General features: G+C 42.6%; 1 protein-coding gene across 2 annotated transcripts; it reads left to right on the top strand.

Moving 5' to 3' along the window:
• The first annotated feature begins 8,852 nt into the window (after positions 1–8,852).
• LOC115133057 (NEDD4 family-interacting protein 2-like) lies at positions 8,853–18,246 on the top strand. 2 transcript variants are annotated; one of them, XM_029665892.2, is made up of 8 exons: positions 8,853–9,048; positions 14,210–14,390; positions 14,695–14,831; positions 15,224–15,311; positions 16,183–16,307; positions 17,295–17,361; positions 17,577–17,681; positions 18,158–18,246. In XM_029665892.2, the coding sequence occupies exons 1-7, from the start codon at positions 9,019–9,021 to the stop codon at positions 17,678–17,680; spliced, it is 732 nt and encodes a 243-aa protein (XP_029521752.1). In that variant the 5' UTR covers positions 8,853–9,018; the 3' UTR covers position 17,681; positions 18,158–18,246. The 2 variants fall into 2 exon arrangements, with proteins under 2 accessions (XP_029521752.1, XP_029521761.1); XM_029665901.2 differs by having other exon boundaries at positions 8,929–9,048; positions 14,698–14,831.
• The last annotated feature ends 973 nt before the right edge of the window (positions 18,247–19,219 follow it).

The following is a 19,219-nucleotide window of genomic DNA, read 5'->3' as shown; positions in this document are numbered from 1 at the left end:
AGAACTCAATGACACACTTCAGCTGGGTATTAGCCTACTTTCTCATCTTTCCTATGTTGTCTTCTATTCAGACCTGGGTTCAAATGCTATTTGAGTTTTCAAATACTTGCAGTGCTCATTTCAGCCTGCCTGGAGTGCCAGATCGGCGGCGTTAGCACTTTTGCAACTATTCTATTGGTTCCATTGCACCAGGTAAACTCAATCAAGACCATATCAGAGATAATTTTCAAAAGTATTTGAACCCAGGTCTGGCTCTCTTTGACATACAGACAAACTGCTGGATTTTTCCTCTTACTGTGTATACTGTACATTACCTAGTACGTCAGAAGTTATGTCCTAGTTCATGTATTGTATCAGTCGTACACTTGAATATAACTGCAACAACTTTTAAGGTTGACTTTCAACTTCAAAGGATGCTACCTTCACGGCGCGCCTTCTGTTGCAAAATAACATCCTCTTATATAAGATCATCCTGACGAGGGAAACGTGACGAAGCCTGAAGCTCTATGGATTTGGAGAGGAGGAGAGTCTTGTCCAATGTCTCCAAATGATACCCACTCAATAAATATTTTTTTTGTGGCAGTGAGAAGAGAAGACAAGATTGTGGAGGTCGTGTGTTTGGATACTGGGTGACGTGGGAGGCTTGGCCACAACTGCCCCTGACTGATTAAAGGTAGAGGAACGTGTCTCTGGGCCTGAATGTACTGTATAATCTAAATAATGACTTACTCTTTAGCAATACAATGCTGGCTTATTCAAGAATCCATTCCACACTAAAAAAACAAAAACAAAGAGTGGACCTTTACTGAATTCAAAGTATGGTTTGGCTGCCTTAGTTTCAATGGGAAGAGGATGCATTAGTGTTTTATAAGTTAAAGCTGCACAATGCAGAAATTGCTCCACCATTTCCTGGTTGAAAAAATTTCCGTTTGACAAAGCAAGTAAGTATATGTTTTTATTTTCCATAGCTGGTGTACAAAACTGAAAGTAAAAGACATAAAAACTTAAAGCAAAGACAGGAAGCATAGAAATGGCACACATAGAACCTCTTAGATTTTATGTCGTTTTTATGTCTTTTACTTTCTTTTACATTTTCGTTCAGTGAGTGACAGATCTATAACTCGGGTCGGGTCTCCCAGAAAGTTACACATTGCAACTTTAAATGACTGTGGTTTCTGCTTTACAGTATCTCCTGTTTCTGTATTTGTCTCAACCAAAGATGCCATATAACTGTCACTACCTTTGGTATACTGACTTTTCTCAACTCATGTAGATGATGAATCCATTCTGCTGCCCGGTAAGGATATATTATTAAAGACATGCTCCTGAACTTTGGCGACTACTAAGTTTTTTAAAATCTCCCGCTTTGGGCTGGATGTGTGAATGTGTAGTTCATACATGCATAATCTATGACCATAATTATTGTCTTACCACCAAATCCATAGTTTGAAAGCCACTGTATTTCTGAAAGCTGTGCTGCCCTACATTTCCCCCCACGTGGGTCAGCCCCCTAGTAATTTGAGTTCAACAAATGAGCTTAAGCCCCTCGCCATGTGAGTGACAGCTAGCAAGAGGCACATAAAGCACACACAGGAGAGAGAGAGGAGAGAGAGAGAGAGAGAGAGAGAGAGAGAGAGAGAGAGAGAGAGAGAGAGAGAGAGAGAGAGCAATGACGTTACTGAATCTGTGATCTAGTTGGGACCACTTTTGGCTCGTGAGTGCTACTTTCAGAACTACTGGCTAAAAAGTCAACTAAAGTACCGGAAAAGTTCCTTTTTCACTCAGTGTAAGGTGTTACTTGTAAGAGGTACTTTTAGGATAGGGCTTACTGGTATGAATCTTGTAAAAGTCGCATGATAATTTAATCTTTGGACATTTCTGTTGAAGTCTTTGGTGGCTTTTTTAATGGATGCGTTCTAAAAGGGACAGCTGGTTTAAGGACAGAATTCAAAGGAGGGGTTTACAATTTAGTTGCTGCCAATCAAGAGTGAATGGGGGAGCTTGACTCATAATGGAAAACTGATCATTCTTCAAAGTAGACAAGAGAACAATGATCCATGCCAGCTCACCCTGTCATTTCTTAGGCAAGTGATACATGCCTTTTCAGTATCCAGTACAGTTCGTAGTATAGATTTCTCGGAGATTCCGCTCAACATTAACCTTGAATCACCAGGCCTTTCCTCAATGAAAGCATACATATTTCTCCACCAGCTCCATCCAAAATGGTTCATTCTGTACATTCATCCCGTTTCTCCAATCTCCTGTGAGTCTTTAAACAGCATTACGGCAGATTGATTGGTGACTTCGCTTGGATCAGCATGTTTGAACCGAGCAGCACTCAGAGTGAGCACTGTAGCGGGCTTCCATTTGTTTCCCCGTGACAGAAGCAATATCTATCCTGTAGACTCATTAGAAGACAGGGAACAGAGTGAGTAGCAGCTGGGCTCAGGGGAGAAGAGGAGTGGAGGAGAGGGATTGGGGGGGGGGAGACATTTCTTGCAGCACATGCCTTGAGATGGTTTAATGTTAGCCCTTTGCTGATAGCACCTTGGCCCCATCTATTAGCCATTGAGGGTTTATTTATGGGTGTCTCTGAGGCTGTAGTCGCTGTGACAGACAGTGTGGGGGAGTGAGAATAGCTCTGTCTTGGTATCACCGGATCTTTGAGTTGATCTCTGTACCCACCGGGAGAGAGCTATGTCTCAGCTCAAGTGAATAGGCCCAATGAGACTCTGACACTGTCCTAACATGGACACCACATGTATTGACTACCAAATGTATGTAATAGTAACCAAGACACACAGCCAAAAGCTGGAACACAATGTACTGGCAGTCAATTAAATCTGAAAGGTGAAAGGTGTTCCAGCTTTCCAAAGCTGGACAAATAAAGAGGAGTTATTTTGATGCTCTTACAAGACATACTGTACATTCAACCTGGTCTCAGAGCATTTCGTATTATCCTGTATGTAAATCCGCAAACTCCATTTAGTATGATATGTTACGTTTCACATGGTATGTAAATTCATTTGTGGATGTCCATGACCCATTTAGTATGATATGTTGCGTATTACAATTTGTATTATATGTTTTGAAGTTTCAAAATGTACAATATGTTACGTATTTGCAAAAACGTATGATATGTTAACGAATTCTAACTAGGTGGCTAATGTTGTCTAGCTGGCTAACATCAGCTAGGCTAGGGGTTAGGAGTTAGGGTTAAGGTTCGGGTTATGTTTAGAAGTTAGGTTAAAGGGTTAGGGTTAGGGCAAGGGTTAGCTAACATGCTATGTAGCTGCAAAGTAGCTAAAAAGTACTAAGCAGCTGAAAAGTTGCTAATGAGCTAAAGTTGTCCACGATGAGATTCGAGCTCGCAGCGTTTAGTTTGCTGTAAGTCCAAGTTATACGCCCAGCCATCCACCCCGACCAACCACCCTACTTTTGTTTCTGCCATATGTAACCATCTGCCTTACGTAACCATACGAAATGTAACATATCGTACTATTTTGATAGTCCAGGATGAACTTTTACTATGTTACGTCTGTATATGCGATTCTCTGGAACAGGAAACAAACTGGAGTTTCACTCCCTCTGCTGTATACTCAAGGTACATGTGTAGTGTGTGCCTACCTGCCTACCTCCTTTCTAACTGTCCACCATATTCATACCATCAGGACCTTAATTAAAAGAGACCCATACCCAGTAATTATGAAATGTTCTCTAACTATATCTAGCTAATTAAAGTATTACAAATGATCTACTAATGAATACCAAGTCATTGAATCCATTAGGTGACATTATGTGTATGTTTGGACATTTCAGTAGATTCAGCTATGGGATAATTACAAATTTAATTAATAGCAATAACAGACGGAGGAAACCTGCAGTTGAAATACATGACATGATGACCTAGGAAGCTATTAAAGCATTTCATTGGTTCGTACACTGCCTCTAGACAACTGCTGACATATGTGTGTGTACAGTAATGCAGCCAGCGTTCCCAGCATTCATTTTCTAAGCAATCTCCTCTCACAGTAATTATATTTATTTGGAGGCTGCTATTATTCAGAGGAAAACGCTTTCAACCTTGCAAGAGTCAAGAGAGGGTGTCTTTGTCATGGCGTACATCTCAAATGGCACCTTATTCCCTGTCTAGTGCACTACTTTTGACCAGGGCCGATAGGTGCACTATGTAGGGAATAGGGTGCCAATTGGTATGCACATAAGGTACTAGCCGCTGGACAGAAAAAATAAATACACTCATCTTTTGTTGGGTTTTCTAAAGTCCAGTTACCTTGTCATGTTGCCAGGTAACTGCAGCCACGTGTGGTGGGTTTGTGTCAAATACATGGTTAATGGCATTCCTGGGCACTGAAACAGGGCAGACGCCCTGTGAAATGACTTGAAGCGGCACACGTACGTGTACACACACACATACACACAACTGCACGCATGCACTTGGCGTAAATAAACACACAGAAAAAAAATACTAGAGCCTACAAAACCCAGAAACATATCTCTACACCTTCATAACCCTAATGTCTTCTCCTCTTCCCCCTCTCTTTTAACCTGCTGATGTTGGATAATAGGAGGGCTCTTAGCAAAGATGTCTGAACTACTTAGCCAATACAACTTCCTGTATGTAATCATTTATTACAAAGCAATGGGATTAATGTAAGGCTTATTTCAATATCCCATGTGTAGTCATGATTCACTGTATTTGATGTGTTCGCCAAAAAAAGAAATCAATTGTGAGTAAAAGGAAGACTAGAAATAAGTCAATAACAAAGCTAATCCCCTTTATCCTCGCTGCAACAGCACAACAGATACAGTTGTAACGTGCTTAGGCCAATAACATGCAATCTCCAAATCAAGTTCTGTCAGAATTCTCACTTCTGTACTGCACTAACAATACGTTCTGTGTCTTTAGGGGAATCCAGGAATGTGCTTTAATGCGATCTGACAGTCATTAGATTATACACACTGTACAGAAAAGGATAGAATTCCCTGGATGGACATTCAGGCTTTCATTTGGTTCACCGAGAGGTAGGTCCAGTTTTGAACAGCTGTGAGTAGAGATATCCATCCCAGCTCTGTGAACCTTCAACCGGGCATGAGTCTGCCTGACAGCTACCTGGGAGAGTCCAGAACCTAAAATCTCCATATTTAAGTTACCTTGATTCTGTCCACTCCTTTCCCTGTTGAGGTTGGTGATATTTCAATCACAGACACCCACTTGCCAAAAGCCAATGTTTCTTGACCCTTCACAGCATACCATTGGGGTCTCTTCATTGAAATTTCCAACAATGTTAAAGCTGGAATCCTTAATTGAAACAATTATAAAGTGCCCCCCCTCCCCACTGTGTTTTTGGTTTAAAAAAGCTGAGGGATGGGGCCTGAGAAATCGAACCAGTCTCAAATTTAAAGCGAGAGCTATGGTTATGATATCAAAATGATAGTTTCAACCATGTTTTTAAGCTATATGGTGTTTGGTTACATTTACATTGGAGTAAAACAAGCTTATATTTTGTGTTCTGATGGGGTATAACAGTTGAACTTAGCTCATGAGGATTCTAGCTTTAAACCACCTAATTGAAAAAGGTACGCCTAGTTGTTACTATTCAGTGCAACATGCAAAGTGCCATACAGACACATTTCATTCCAGTGCTTTCTGTTTATATACAGTCTCCCTCTTCATACCCTTACAGGAGGGCTGCTTAGCGAGGGCTTGCCATCTCTTTTGCCTGAAGCATTGCCGAGCGAACTCGGATGGAAAGCCATTTTGGGTAGGCTTTGTAAATACCTTGAGAGCGTTGGGTGCCTCTGGAGTGCTCCGACGGTTTGGATCCAACTCTGCATTTAGCTCTGTGGGTGTGATGCGGCTCTCGTTTGCAGTACAAATGTAGAACGCGGGCTCTCCTACATGAAGGGTATCTGAAGAAGTTATTGCCATGGGCTGTGTAATGTTCATCTTATCATCTTATGAAAAGAACTGCAGGTAAACCACGAGTCAACACAGGCCAGTCTAGTGTATCTATTTGCATGGGTTATCGGAGGGTAGCATCACTCACTGTCCCACCTACGCAGCTAAAAAAGGACCCTGATTGAAGAACCCAGTTTGCAATGGATACACATGGAAACAATAATAGCCTGGAGAAAACTAACAGTAATCAGATCACTGGCTCACCGGAACACATTAAAACAAGTGAGAAATGTGAACGTCATGGAATACCCAGTAAAATGTCCACATCATAGGTACAATAGCATTTTATATATTTGTGAAATCATTTTGTTCAAGCAGGACTCCCACTGAGATGAAGAAGAACACCTGGTATTCCAGTGTGTCTTGTCTATGCCTACAAGGATAAATGAAACAAATCTTCTTGAAAGTTTGCATGCATAATCTCATACAGCATCATGACACTCTACACTTTGGTTCCAGTACACCAAATGCATGAAGCATATCAAGATTTTGCTCAGGAGTATTATGTCCTTGCAGTGTTCCAAGCAGACCTGGATTCAAATACTATTTTGAATCTTTCAAATCCTTGTTAAACCTGTCTGGATTGCCAGATGGGCAGGGTTTGTTATTTTGCTTCTATTCTATTGGTTCCATTACACAGAGGAAACTCAATCAAGCCCAGATAATATATTTGAAATGACTTCAAATAGTATTTGAACCCTGGTCTGGTTTCAGTAAGCTCGCATGATTTGTTTCAAATGAGGATAGCTGTTTAACTACACCATTTGTACTGATCAGCATGATGTAAGTAGCTGAGTCAGCCTGTTAGCCAAGGCTAAATGGCTGCCATGAGCACTAAACTTGGTCAGACATCACTGGTCTCAGTTGTAAGGCAGTCAGCATTCAGTAGCCTCAGGGGTGAGAGTGGTATATCTATTAAACTGTAAAAGCAACGTATGTGGGTGGCTCTTGGAGCCGTCTATGACGACCTGCCTGAGACCCACAGGTCATAGAGCCTCTGGGCAGAGCACTCTGTTGTAATGATGGCCTGTGAAATGTCTCACTGTGTTCATGTATCTGGATAACTGTGCACTCATCTAATCAATCTTGTATTTCTTACATAAAAGGGCAGCTATGAAGGCATCCTGGAGATGTTGATCAGTGAAGGTATTCAGCTGTTGCATGTTTGCATCTGGGCCCCAGCATGTTTGCGTGAGTGCCCTCCTCAGATGGCCCCAAACTCCCAGCGGAGGGAGTTAGTCTCAGGTGCCTATAAGATCTTGTGGGTTCTGACCCCCAAATCCCCTCTTTCCCTAGATGATTTATATGCACACAGTTCTCTTATAATCAGGTGAGACAAAACTGGCCTGGAATAGAAACCTGCTCACACTGTAGCTGTATGGGACCGGGTTGGTCACCCCTGTTGCATGTTGTCAATGTTTTACATACATTTTCAGACAAGGACACCTTTATTAATTGGTGTGATTATGGTGACTCCCTGTGGTCATGTATGAATACTGCAAGTTAAAGTAAGAATAAATTCCTCTCAAACTCACACACGTGTTGCGGTCATGAAGCTATTGATTTACTTTTGATATGTGGCAACAATCCAACAGTTCCAAATGTAACAGCAACTGTAGATGTTGCTCTTATATTTGTTGTTTGTAAATGTTCTCTTCTCTATTTGGTCTGATTGGATAGCTATAATCTACTGCTCAGTTACTCCCATTGTGTTTGTAGTACACATGAGCCTAGATAGACCATATCTTGCACAGCCTGCATTGGATATAATTTACAACTGGCTTAGTCTAATTAAAGACTGAAACAGCCGTGCAATTGAAAGCTCTCCCTCCTTCTCTCTCTCTCCCTTTCTCCTTTAATGGCCAAACACATATTTCACTAACAAGCACTAGCAGGGAAAGAAAATAGAAGGAAAATAGAAGTTGATTGGGTCCTCTGGGTTTGTTTTGGAACTCTCACTCCACAGTGGTAGGAGCCAAAGGGGCCTAATGTATTCTCTATGAAATCAGGGCCTCATACATTCCTAATATCCCCAATGTTTTCTAACAAGGTCTCTCCTTACCAACGCTTACAGCAGGGATCATCAACTAGATTAAGCCGCTGGCCGATTTATTCTTGACTGGATTGTCTGGGGGCCACATGTGAATACTTTGGAACAATCAATTGCAGATAATTTCCTGGTGCTTTTAGTCTTATGTCTAACAATGAAAATTGTACATTAAAAAATATATTTTAAAAAGTGTTTTGGCTCAGAAAACTTGGGGTGCCAAATAAAAACAACCCGCAGTCCAAATTTGGTCCACAGGCCGCCATTTAGGGAGCCCTGCTTTACAGTTGCAGCAGCCAATCCAATGAGTCCTGATATACTATAAACCAAGAGTACTACCAAGTAGGCCTACCTGTCCAAGTGCAAAGTCCCACAACCCAAAATGGGGAAATAGCTATTTTGCCGAAATCTACGGTTGGATTATAGCGAACAGTGTGTGTGTGTGTGTAGGCTTCTGACCGTCCGTCTCTGCCTCTCTGAATAACTATTGAGTTTTTTGCACCACCCAGTGGTCAAATGTTTTATATTCCCCAGTAGAGTAGAATGCCCAATTCCAATTCGACCACTAGCACCTATTTCCTAGCCTATACACGGTCTTTTCTACAGTCAAATCTGATGAGATTGGATAGGTATTAAGAATAAGATGACATATTATATTTTCACTTTATTGTTTAGATTCACCCAATATCTTTCAGCTCTTCAGGGATGAAGGAAGTATAGTGGGTAGGAGTAGATTTGGAATTCGGAGGCATTGCGTCACAAGTCAAAGAGCCCTCTGTGTTTCCACTCACTCGACGTTTCCTATCGAAAGTAGTGTTGCTTCAGTTGAAGCGTAAATGGGCGGTTTATTGTACGTCCCAGTGTGTATATTTCATCTACTTCACCTGAATAATGTCCATTAAAAAGTAAAATCAAGTTACGAAATAGCTAAATACACGATTGTTGACTTTTCGCTTGCTGGCTAGCTCCGCCAGCTGAGTCTAACGTCAAGATGGACCAGGCAGCGAGCCGATACCAAGTGGTGAGCCAAAACAATCGACATTGCCATCTGTTTGGGAACTCCAACTAGTATAAACAACCTATTTACAATATTACTTGGTGTCAACCTAGACTATACATGTTTAAATTGACGGCTTGTATAATCAAACGGATGTTCCTCGTGCCTATCACTTCCGCATTATTCAGCAGCAGATCAATAATAGCTACAGTAGCTAACCTAGCTAAACGTTAGCTAGCAAGTTCCAATTCAATTTGAGTCGTTAATCATCCACATGACAGCACTTTATCACTTAGTTAACTCCGCTTGTATTGGTTTTCTGAACGGATAAGTAACTTGGCTAGCTAGCAAACGTTAGTTCGCTGTATGTCAGCAAGTGCCATGTAAGCTAACCCAGGCTAGACTTCAATTATATGCAGCCATTTGTGGCAACACTACCAAATAAGCTACCTCGCTCAAGTATAGTTAGAGCTCCCAAAACACGTACATAATACAAACAATGTTCCATGACATCTCTGTAGTGCTCAATAATTGGCTTTCCATGAGAACAATATACACCCCCCCACAAAGAAGATGGCATTCGTAGTTACATAATAATGGTCAGAAAAACAAGGTGGTTCGGTTATTGTTCAAGCCAGTTTGCTAGGTAGTTATTAGCTATTTCAGCAGAGGTGGGGGAGGCTGTTTGAGGCCGCCCTCTTGGCCGCAGAGACATGTTGCTGTTTTAATTCAAAATACTTTCAATTCTTCACAATTTACCATGGGGCAGATATAATATTTTACAGTTTTAAATCTAATTTCCTGCATTTCTATACATTTTTCCATGGGGCTGATAGAAAATGTGCAGTTTAAAAGTACATTTTCTGCAATTCACACGGTTTATACTGTGTTCTTCTTGTGCTGTCTAAGTGACTCGAAACATAACATGCAATGACATTTTTTTTTTTTTTGTATTCCCCCAGTCTAGTTTTCATTTTGGTGGTTGTTAGTTCTCAAAGATTGTCTTACAAAAAAATATATAGCTCTGTTATGTTCTCTACATACATTATTTCTGGTCTTAGTCATTTAAGTTTACACTGAAAATGAACATCCCCCAAATTATTTTCACAAAAAAAAAAAAAATATATATAAATATATATATATAAAATTACAAAAAATAAATACATGTATTGTATATACTGAACAAAAATTGAAACGCAACATGTCAAGTGTTTCATGAGCTGAAATGAAAGATCCCAGAAATGTTCCATATGCACAAATTTGTTTACATCCCGGTTAGTGAGCATTTCTCCTTTGCCAAGATAATCCATCCACCTGACAGGTTTTGCATATCAAGAAGCGGATTAAACAGCATGACCATTACACAGGTGCACCTCGTGCTGGGGACAATGAAAGGGCACTCTAAAGTGTGCAGTTTTGTCACACAACACAATGCCACAGATGTCTCAAGTTTTGAAAGTGTGCAATTGGCATGCTGACTGCAGGAATGTCCACCAGAGAATTGAACGTTAATTTCTCTACCAAAAGCCACCACCAACGTCGTTTTAGAGAATTTGGCAGTGCGTCCAACCGGCATCACAACCGCAGACCACGTGTATGGTGTCGTGTGGGTGAGCGGTTTACTGATGTCAACGTTGTGAACAGAGTGCCCCATGGTGGCGGTGGGTTATGGTATGGGCAGACATAAGCTACAGACAATGAACACAATTGCATTTTATCAGCAGCAATTTGAATGCACAAAAATACAGTGACAAGATCCTGAGGTCCATTGTGAGGTCAATTTTTATTAAAGGTATCTGTGACCAACATGCATATCTGTATCCCCAGTCATACAGATATCCATAGATTAGGGCCTAACTTATTTAAAATGACTGATTTCCTCCATATGAACTGTAACTCAGTAAAATCAGTGAAGTTGTTGCATGTAGTGTTTGATCTTTTTGTTCAGTATATACACTGCTCAAAAAAATAAAGGGAACACTTAAACAACACAATGTAACTCCAAGTCAATCACACTTCTGTGAAATCAAACTGTCCACTTAGGAAGCAACACTGATTGACAATAAATTTCACATGCTGTTGTGCAAATGGAATAGACAACAGGTGGAAATTATAGGCATTTAGCAAGACACCCCCAATAAAGGAGTGGTTCTGCAGGTGGGGACTACAGACCACTTCTCAGTTCCTATACTTCCTGGCTGATGTTTTGGTCACTTTTGAATGCTGGCGGTGCTTTCACTCTAGTGGTAGCATGAGACGGAGTCTATACAACCCACACAAGTGGCTCAGGTAGTGCAGCTCATCCAGGATGGCACATCAATGCGAGATGTGGCAAGAAGGTTTGCTGTGTCTGTCAGAGTAGTGTCCAGAGCATGGAGGTGCTACCAGGAGACAGGCCAGTACATCAGGAGACGTGGAGGAGACCGTAGGAGGGCAACAACCCAGCAGCAGGACCACTACCTCTGCCTTTGTGCAAGTAGGAGCAGGAGGAGCACTGCCAGAGCCCTGCAAAATTACCTCCAGCAGGCCACAAATGTGCATGTGTCTGCTCGAACGGTCAGAAACAGACTCCATGAGGGTGGTATGAGGGCCCGACGTCCACAGGTGGGGGTTGTGCTTACAGCCCAACACCGTGCAGGACATTTGGCATTTGCCAGAGAACACCAAGATTGGCAAATTCACACTGAGCACATGTGACAGTCTGGAGACGCCGTAGAGAACGTTCTGCTGCCTGCAACATCCTCCAGCATGACCGGTTTGGCGGTGGGTCAGTCATGGTGTGTGGTGGCATTTCTTTGGGGGGCCGCACAGCCCTCCATGTGCTCGCCAGAGGTAGCCTGACTGCCATTAGGTACTGAGATGAGATCCTCAGACCCCTTGTGAGACCATATGCTGGTGTGGTTGGCCCTGGGTTCCTCCTAATGCAAGACAATGCTAGACCTCATGTGGCTGGAGTGTGTCAGCTGTTTATGCAAGAGGAAGGCATTGATGCTGTGGACTGGCCCGCCCGTTCCCCAGACCTGAATCCACTTGAGCACATCTGGGACATCATGTCTCGCTCCATCCACCAACGCCACGTTGCACCACAGACTGTCCAGGAGTTGGCGGATGCTTTAGTCCAGGTCTGGGAGGAGATCCCTCGGGTGACCATCCGCCACCTCATCAGGAGCATGCCCAGGCGTTGTAGGGAGGTCATACAGGCACGTGGAGGCCACACACACTACTGAGCCTCATTTTGACTTGTTTTAAGCACATTACATCAAAGTTGGATCAGCCTGTAGTGTGGTTTTCCACTTTTTGAGTGTGACTCCAAATCCAGACCTCCATGGGTTGATACATTTGATTTCCATTAATATTTTTTGTGGGATTTTGTTGTCAGCACATTCAACTATGTAAATAAAAAAGTATTTAATAAGAATATTTCATTCATTCAGATCTAGGATGTGTTATTTTAGTGTTCCCTTTATTTTTTTGAGCAATGTATTATAAAAAAATACAAAATTGGAGTGGAGGTTGTCATTTAGAAGTGGCGGCCCACCGCTTCTAAATTAATATAGAGGAAACACTGGGGTTCTAGAGTAGGATGGGTAATTGATAGGGGAACAGTGTTCAACCTACCTTTCTACTTGGCGATACTTCCATAATTATCGATTTGATAGGCACCGGTGTCTTATAAACACCTTTTTCCAGTTTCAGGTGGAACCCCGATAACGAGGAAATATTCAGAAAGATATTGAATCCACTTTTTTTGCCAATTGAAAAATGACTCTTACATGTGTGTAAATATTTGTTTGGGTCGCGCTGTGTGACGCGCTGTCATCTAACTCACTTGACCTCTAGCACCAGCTTTAGCTATGCTGCTGGAGATTTGCTATTGCTCGGATGTCTAGTTGTCAATGTAAATGCCGTGTATCCAAGGCTAGGGTCACTTCTGGTTTAGTCCTGTATCGGCCCATCACTCTCGAAAGCAGAATTCTTTTTACTTTCATAGTCGTTATCATGCCATGTGTATTTAGGTTATCATTAATTACTTCCACAGACTGATTTGATATGGGATAAGTTAATTAGGCAGTTGTTGTAAGCCATTGAATAATGTCGCCTACTGGCCTTAAAAGTCCAAATGCCCACTGCTGCACTATGCTGGAATGCTTGCTAACGTCAGACATACCATGGTATGCCTTACCTTTTTTGCTTTTTTCGAAGTGCAAAACTTTTTCAGCCACAGCCGTGCTATTTTCGATCCTGCCTCTGCACTTTCCTCGGTCGCTAGGCAACTGTTGATTTGCCTCTGTGTCATCTCTTTCAGGTTTTTGAGGGTAACCGGTATTTAGATGCGTCATACAGGCTGTTTTATAATGTAAACTCCCCAACCGTCCTTGTTATTTGTGTACACTCATTCTGAACAGGTCTTTAAACATGTAGGCCTAACCTAACTATTTGGACTTTTATCCAACACGTATACTAGATGTATCAGATGAATATAGGACATACTGAGATAACCTCAGGAGTTCTTGTTTAGGCCTTGGTGTGCCGATGGTGAAATAACTCATTCACCCCTGGCCAATTATGCAGTTGTTTAGCTCTTGCATAACTGGTGTCCTTGACACCGGATAGCATCGCACTCACTCACTCTCCTGGCTTTGCACATTGACCCTGCAGTGCATAGAGTGCTGCTGGACATGATGCCACAAGTTAAACGCTGGTCTGTTGACCTACGCAGACGCCAAGTGAGCCTCAAGTGAGCTGCAAGACTAAAGCAACATTTGGCACTGCTGCCACACTGATCAAGGCCTAGGCTATGCATCCGCTTAAGCTACATCATTTGTCATTGGCCAAATATAAGGCTGTGTTGTCTTCTCTAGAATCTTACTTTCACCCTTCTGTTTCCCATGACCATGTTGTCTTCTTCCAACTGGATGCTATGCTGGCAATTAGCCTAGATCACATGTTTTGGATGTCTTCAGTGCCCTTAGCACTAGAATCAAATGTTGCCTACTTAGTTCATTACAAAACACCAGATGATCTTTCAGTGTTGGGCCATGACCATATCTCTCCAAGCGTCTCAGTTTACAGGGCTTCCCTCTCCTTCCTCACCTTTGACATTCTGTGTCGTGAACTTGTGACGTTGGTTTTATCGAAGTGATACTTAACTCCTCTCTACCCCCCCGCCCCCCTTCTCTCTCAGTTTGAGAATGATGAAGACGACTCCTGTGAGCCCTCCACCAGCGCCCAGCAGCCGTGCACCTCGGCCCAGGCCAACTCGTCCTCCCAGGCCTGCCCTGTCCCAGTAGCCCTGGGGGGAGATGCAGAGGCCCCACCTCCCCCGTATGCCAGCATCGCCATGGGAGCCACCGCTGTCATGCCTGGTACAGAACCAAAGACTCCATATACTGTCTGTTTGGCTCTTTTTCTGTGTCTCACTTTGTCTTTCTGCCCCTTTCTCCATCTCATTCTCTTGTAGCGTCTGTAGCTCTCATGTAGTTCTTTCAAACACGTTGGAACCAACCAGTTGCCCTAAGTATAGGCCGATAATTCACACTCCTGGAAATAAGCCGATGTGATTTCCTTATTTGATTGAATTGATTCCGAACTCCATCTTCACCTTGTGAACAGTGTTCATTTGATTTGTTGTGGTCTAATTGGCCATGTCTCTTTCCTGTGGTCCCCCAGTAGAGAGCAGTTGTTACCCAAGGGATTTCCCCGTGCCGCCTCCCTACAGCGTGGCCACCTCTCTTCCCACCTACGACGAGGCAGAGAAAGCCAAAGCTGCAGCCATGGTACTCTCTGCTGTGGAGGTGATACCAGGGGTAGGACACACACACAGACACGTGTTTGAGTATGGGATGTTTACCCATGAAACCAGGATTATTCTGCTGGAATGCTGTAAGAAAAACCTCAATGCTGCTATTAACTACCCAGTGTAACAACATATTTCAGGATCAAAACAACTGTGATAGCTATATTGTCCAAGTCATAGCTACAACAGTATTTACAGTATGTTAGCTCTATTTTATGTAGGTCTAGTAAAAATGCCCAATGAGCTTTATTTCTGCTTTCTCAACAACTCTAAAAGAGAAGGAAATGTCGACACACAGTACTATACCGCCCATCTCCTTATTCATTGGGATGACTGAGCTATTGCAACGTTTCTGCAGAAGAGATGGATGAGTTGTTTTCCTGTCCCATTTCTCTTAAACAGGAGGATGACTTCCCTCCAAGGGATGACTTCAGCGATGTCGACCAGCTGAGGGTGGGGAACGACGGCATTTTCATGCTGGCCTTTTTCAGTAAGTGGATCTGTTGTTTTTGCACGAAACCCCCCGATTCTTCAGTGAGTTGACAAGCCCAAATAGCCTCTTTCACTGAGCGGACTGGCCCAGTTCAGTCTGATTAGGGAAACATAACAAAAGTTTGCTTGGATGAAAATGTGAGTAAGCAATTGAAGGTGTTTTCTATGGATTCACCACAAGGTGGCAACAGTCACTAATTGAAGACAACATGATCCAATAGAAATGGAGGTGGGTAAGTCAGCTTAGCGATTCTCTGGCCTCAGAATGTGTCTTTAAGTATGTATTTTACTGAAAAGTCAACAGAAATGTTAGTCAACCTTGAGAGTGGTGTCTATTTGTCTGCTTGTAACTGCACGCTTTATTTTTCTTTCTTTTTCTTTTACCCCTTTTTCTCCCCAATTCCGTGGTATCCAATTGTTTAGTAGCTACTATCTTGTCTCATCGCTACAACTCCCGTACGGGCTCGGGAGAGACGAAGGTTGAAAGTCATGCGTCCTCCGATACACAACCCAACCAAGCCGCACTGCTTCTTAACACAGCGCGCATCCAACCCGGAAGCCAGCCGCACCAATGTGTCGGAGGAAACACCTGGCAACCTTGGTTAGTGTGCACTGCGCCCGGCACGCCACAAGAGTCGCTGGTGCGCGATGAGACAAGGATATCCCTTCCGGCCAAGCCCTCCCTAACCCGGATGACGCTAGGCCAATTGTGCGTCGCCCCACGGACCTCCCGGTCGCGGCCGGTTACGACAGCCTGGGCGCGAACCCAGGGTCTCTGGTGGCACAGCTGGCGCTGCAGTACAGCGCCCTTAACCACTGCGCCACCCGGAAGGCCCCTTAACTGCATGCTTTCTTCCGTCTCCAAACAGTGGCCTTCCTGTTCAATTGGATTGGGTTTTGCCTGTCATTCTGCCTGACCAACACCATCGCCGGCCGATACGGGGCCATCTGCGGCTTTGGCCTCTCTCTCATCAAGTGGATTCTCATCGTCAGAGTAAGTGCAGTATTGGGTTAAAGGGGCCTAATCAATGTATCTAAAACAATGTACAGAGTTGATTTCAATATGGGACAGGACATACAGTCCACCACTTTAAAAGCAGCCCATACAAAGTGTCTACTTCAAACATCAATGTTACAAATGGTTTACTTTAAATTAACAAGCTGGCTAGCAGTATCCTGCTTAATCCAGACAATTCTGTGCACGTAATTGCGGCAGGTAGCCTAGCGGTAAAGAGCGTTGGGCCAGTAACCAAAATGTCGCTGGTTCAAATCCCCAAGCCGACTAGGAGAAACATCTGCCAGTGTGCCTTTTGAGCAAGGCATGTAACCCTAATTGCTCAGGATAAGAGCATCTGCTAAATTACTAAAATGTAAAACAAAATTTTAAAAAAATAAAATAAATTAAATGCTTCACTTAGCTAGCATGTTAATGACTTGAATGTTACAAAATAAATGTCAAGTATGTTCAGTATATCACTGCATATCCCAGGCATGGCTTGTGCAGTAGGAAGCAGATGCTTGCTACGGCTTGTTAGCCCTAGATGTGAGGAGGACGCCCTTAAGAGCAGGAACCCAGTGTGATCTCTGTGCTCTGGGCATCAATCAAAGCCCTGTACAATTTCCACATGTAGAAGCAACACACTGGTGGGCATAGAGTTATTAACCCCGGGCTTTCATCATTGATCTGGTGCACACAGCTACTCCCACTAGATGTTGTGCAATACTAGGCTATACAGGAGTTTAGGCCTTTATCTGAGCAGTGCCAAATTGAAGGCCTTGTTTTCTGGGACTGGGCTTATTTTTTTTGTCCAGGAAACCGGCCCATAGTCTCAATTAGGACACCCAACATTCGAGGAATTGAGGCTTGAGGAGGCCTAATCCTAGCGCATGTACATTTCTGCCATGGTGATTCTGATAATCTGCATGTGTTTATAGTAACTGATTGTCATTCAAAAGTACTGTCAATTGTACTTTCCCACAGTTCTCGGACTACTTTACTGGATACTTCAATGGGCAGTACTGGCTCTGGTGGATTTTCCTAGTCCTCGGTAAGTTTACTGATCTGCATCGCAAGTGCTGCATTCTTCAACTAGCCAAATGCTGAGGAATTAAGCTGTACTAATATATCCACCTAGAATGATGTACACCAATGCCATCTGTTGGCTGAAATGATGTACTACTAATCTTCCCACAGTAAAGTGAATTCCTTGACCTTGGATGAATAGTGGTGTTTTTTACTAATGATTTCGAATCCCTTCCTCAGGTCTCCTGCTTTTCTTCAGAGGGTTCGTGAACTACCTGAAAGTGCGCAACATGTCTGAAAGCATGGCTGCCTCGCACAGAACACGCTTCTTCTTCCTGTACTGAGGTAAAACATATATATTTTTAATTGAACCTTTATTTAACTAGGCAAGGCAGTTAAGAACAAATTCTTATTTACAATGACGGCCTACCCCGGACAAACCCGGACGACACTGGGCCAATTGTGCGCTGCCCTATGGGACTCCCAATCACGGCCGGATGTGAACCAGGTACTGCATTGACGCCTTTTGCGCTGAGATGCAGTGTCTTAGATCACTGCTCCACTCGGGAGCCCAACTACTAATGAAGACCTTAGTACACAGTCACCGCATACTAACATGTATAGTAGATATTATCCTTGAGACTTGACATTCATATAAAGACATGCATATAAATGAAGTTATTGTTTATGAAATAATACTATATCTTGTTATTCCAATTTGTCTTTCTGTAAATGGCATGTTGTAATATCTGCTACCCGTAGTCTGCGAATTCTACAACAGTTGCGCTTTCAGAATTATTTTCCCACTTCCTTTGCTCCAGGTTGTCGCTCCAAACATTCCTCCTTAATGTGAAATTCCCTGAGGATTTGCGAGCCTTTTCACGAATGACCAGGACAAAAAAAAACACAGTGAAAAGACGTGAGGAAGAAAAGAACCAGTGCGTCATTACAGCTGCGAAAGTCTGGCGTCTTTCATTAAAAGCAAAAACAGCTGACTCGTCTCTTTTTCAGAAAGTCCATACAATACAGATTAACCCAGCTAAATATACCCTGTGTGTTTCTGATATTTCCACCGGCTTTGTTTGGCTCTGTCGATTTCAATTGCCTTCCTGATCTAACCCCTGTAATGGTCCCATCCTGCTTAATATCCCAAGTCTTGTACAGTGAATACACCTTAACAGGGGGGGTAGTATAGTTCAGTGTAGTAGCTGGGTCTACCTGTTGTGGATGTTTGTGGAAAAGCACACACAAGAAGATGGAAGAAAACAGTATGCAGCCAAGAGGTCTTATGTATCCTTACCTGAACTGGATATCTGCTCCTAATGAGGAGGATGATGATGAAACTGTTAGTCTAGAGCTCTATCGGGAGTGTCAATATTACAATTTGAATTGTATCCCTTAATTTTAATCCCCATATTTAATTGTCTTTGGTATAAAAATGTTATTTGATGAAACTCATGACTTTTTTATTGTGAAATGATTGAACTGTATCACAGCTTATGCCAATTTATATGTGCAACCTCTTTCTCCATCAGTTGTGAATTGCTTACTTGTCATAGTGCGTATACTGATCTCTTTGTCAGTCCAATTTTGAACTGGAAATGGTGTTTATCCCCAAAAAGGATATCTGCCTTTTGCACTTTTTTTTTTTCAAAAAATTAAATTTTCATTAAGTTGATTATTGCAATTAGCCTGAACTGTGACATTTTAAAGTATTGTCGCCTTTCTTTAATGCTTGTATCATTTTGTTTCTGTTACACAGAAGCCTCATCAGCAATATCGAAAAATGTAACTTAAATGCACGATTATTCTGGCCAAGTTGGTTATAATAGTATTCAGCTAAAGCAACGTTATTAATATTCTGTTTGTATGTTTGTAAAACA

Source organism: Oncorhynchus nerka, linkage group LG2 (assembly GCF_034236695.1).
Source record: "Oncorhynchus nerka isolate Pitt River linkage group LG2, Oner_Uvic_2.0, whole genome shotgun sequence".
Lineage (NCBI taxonomy): Eukaryota > Metazoa > Chordata > Actinopteri > Salmoniformes > Salmonidae > Oncorhynchus > Oncorhynchus nerka.
The sequence above is the reverse complement of the archived record's forward strand: the minus strand, read 5'-3'. Positions and strand labels throughout refer to the sequence as shown.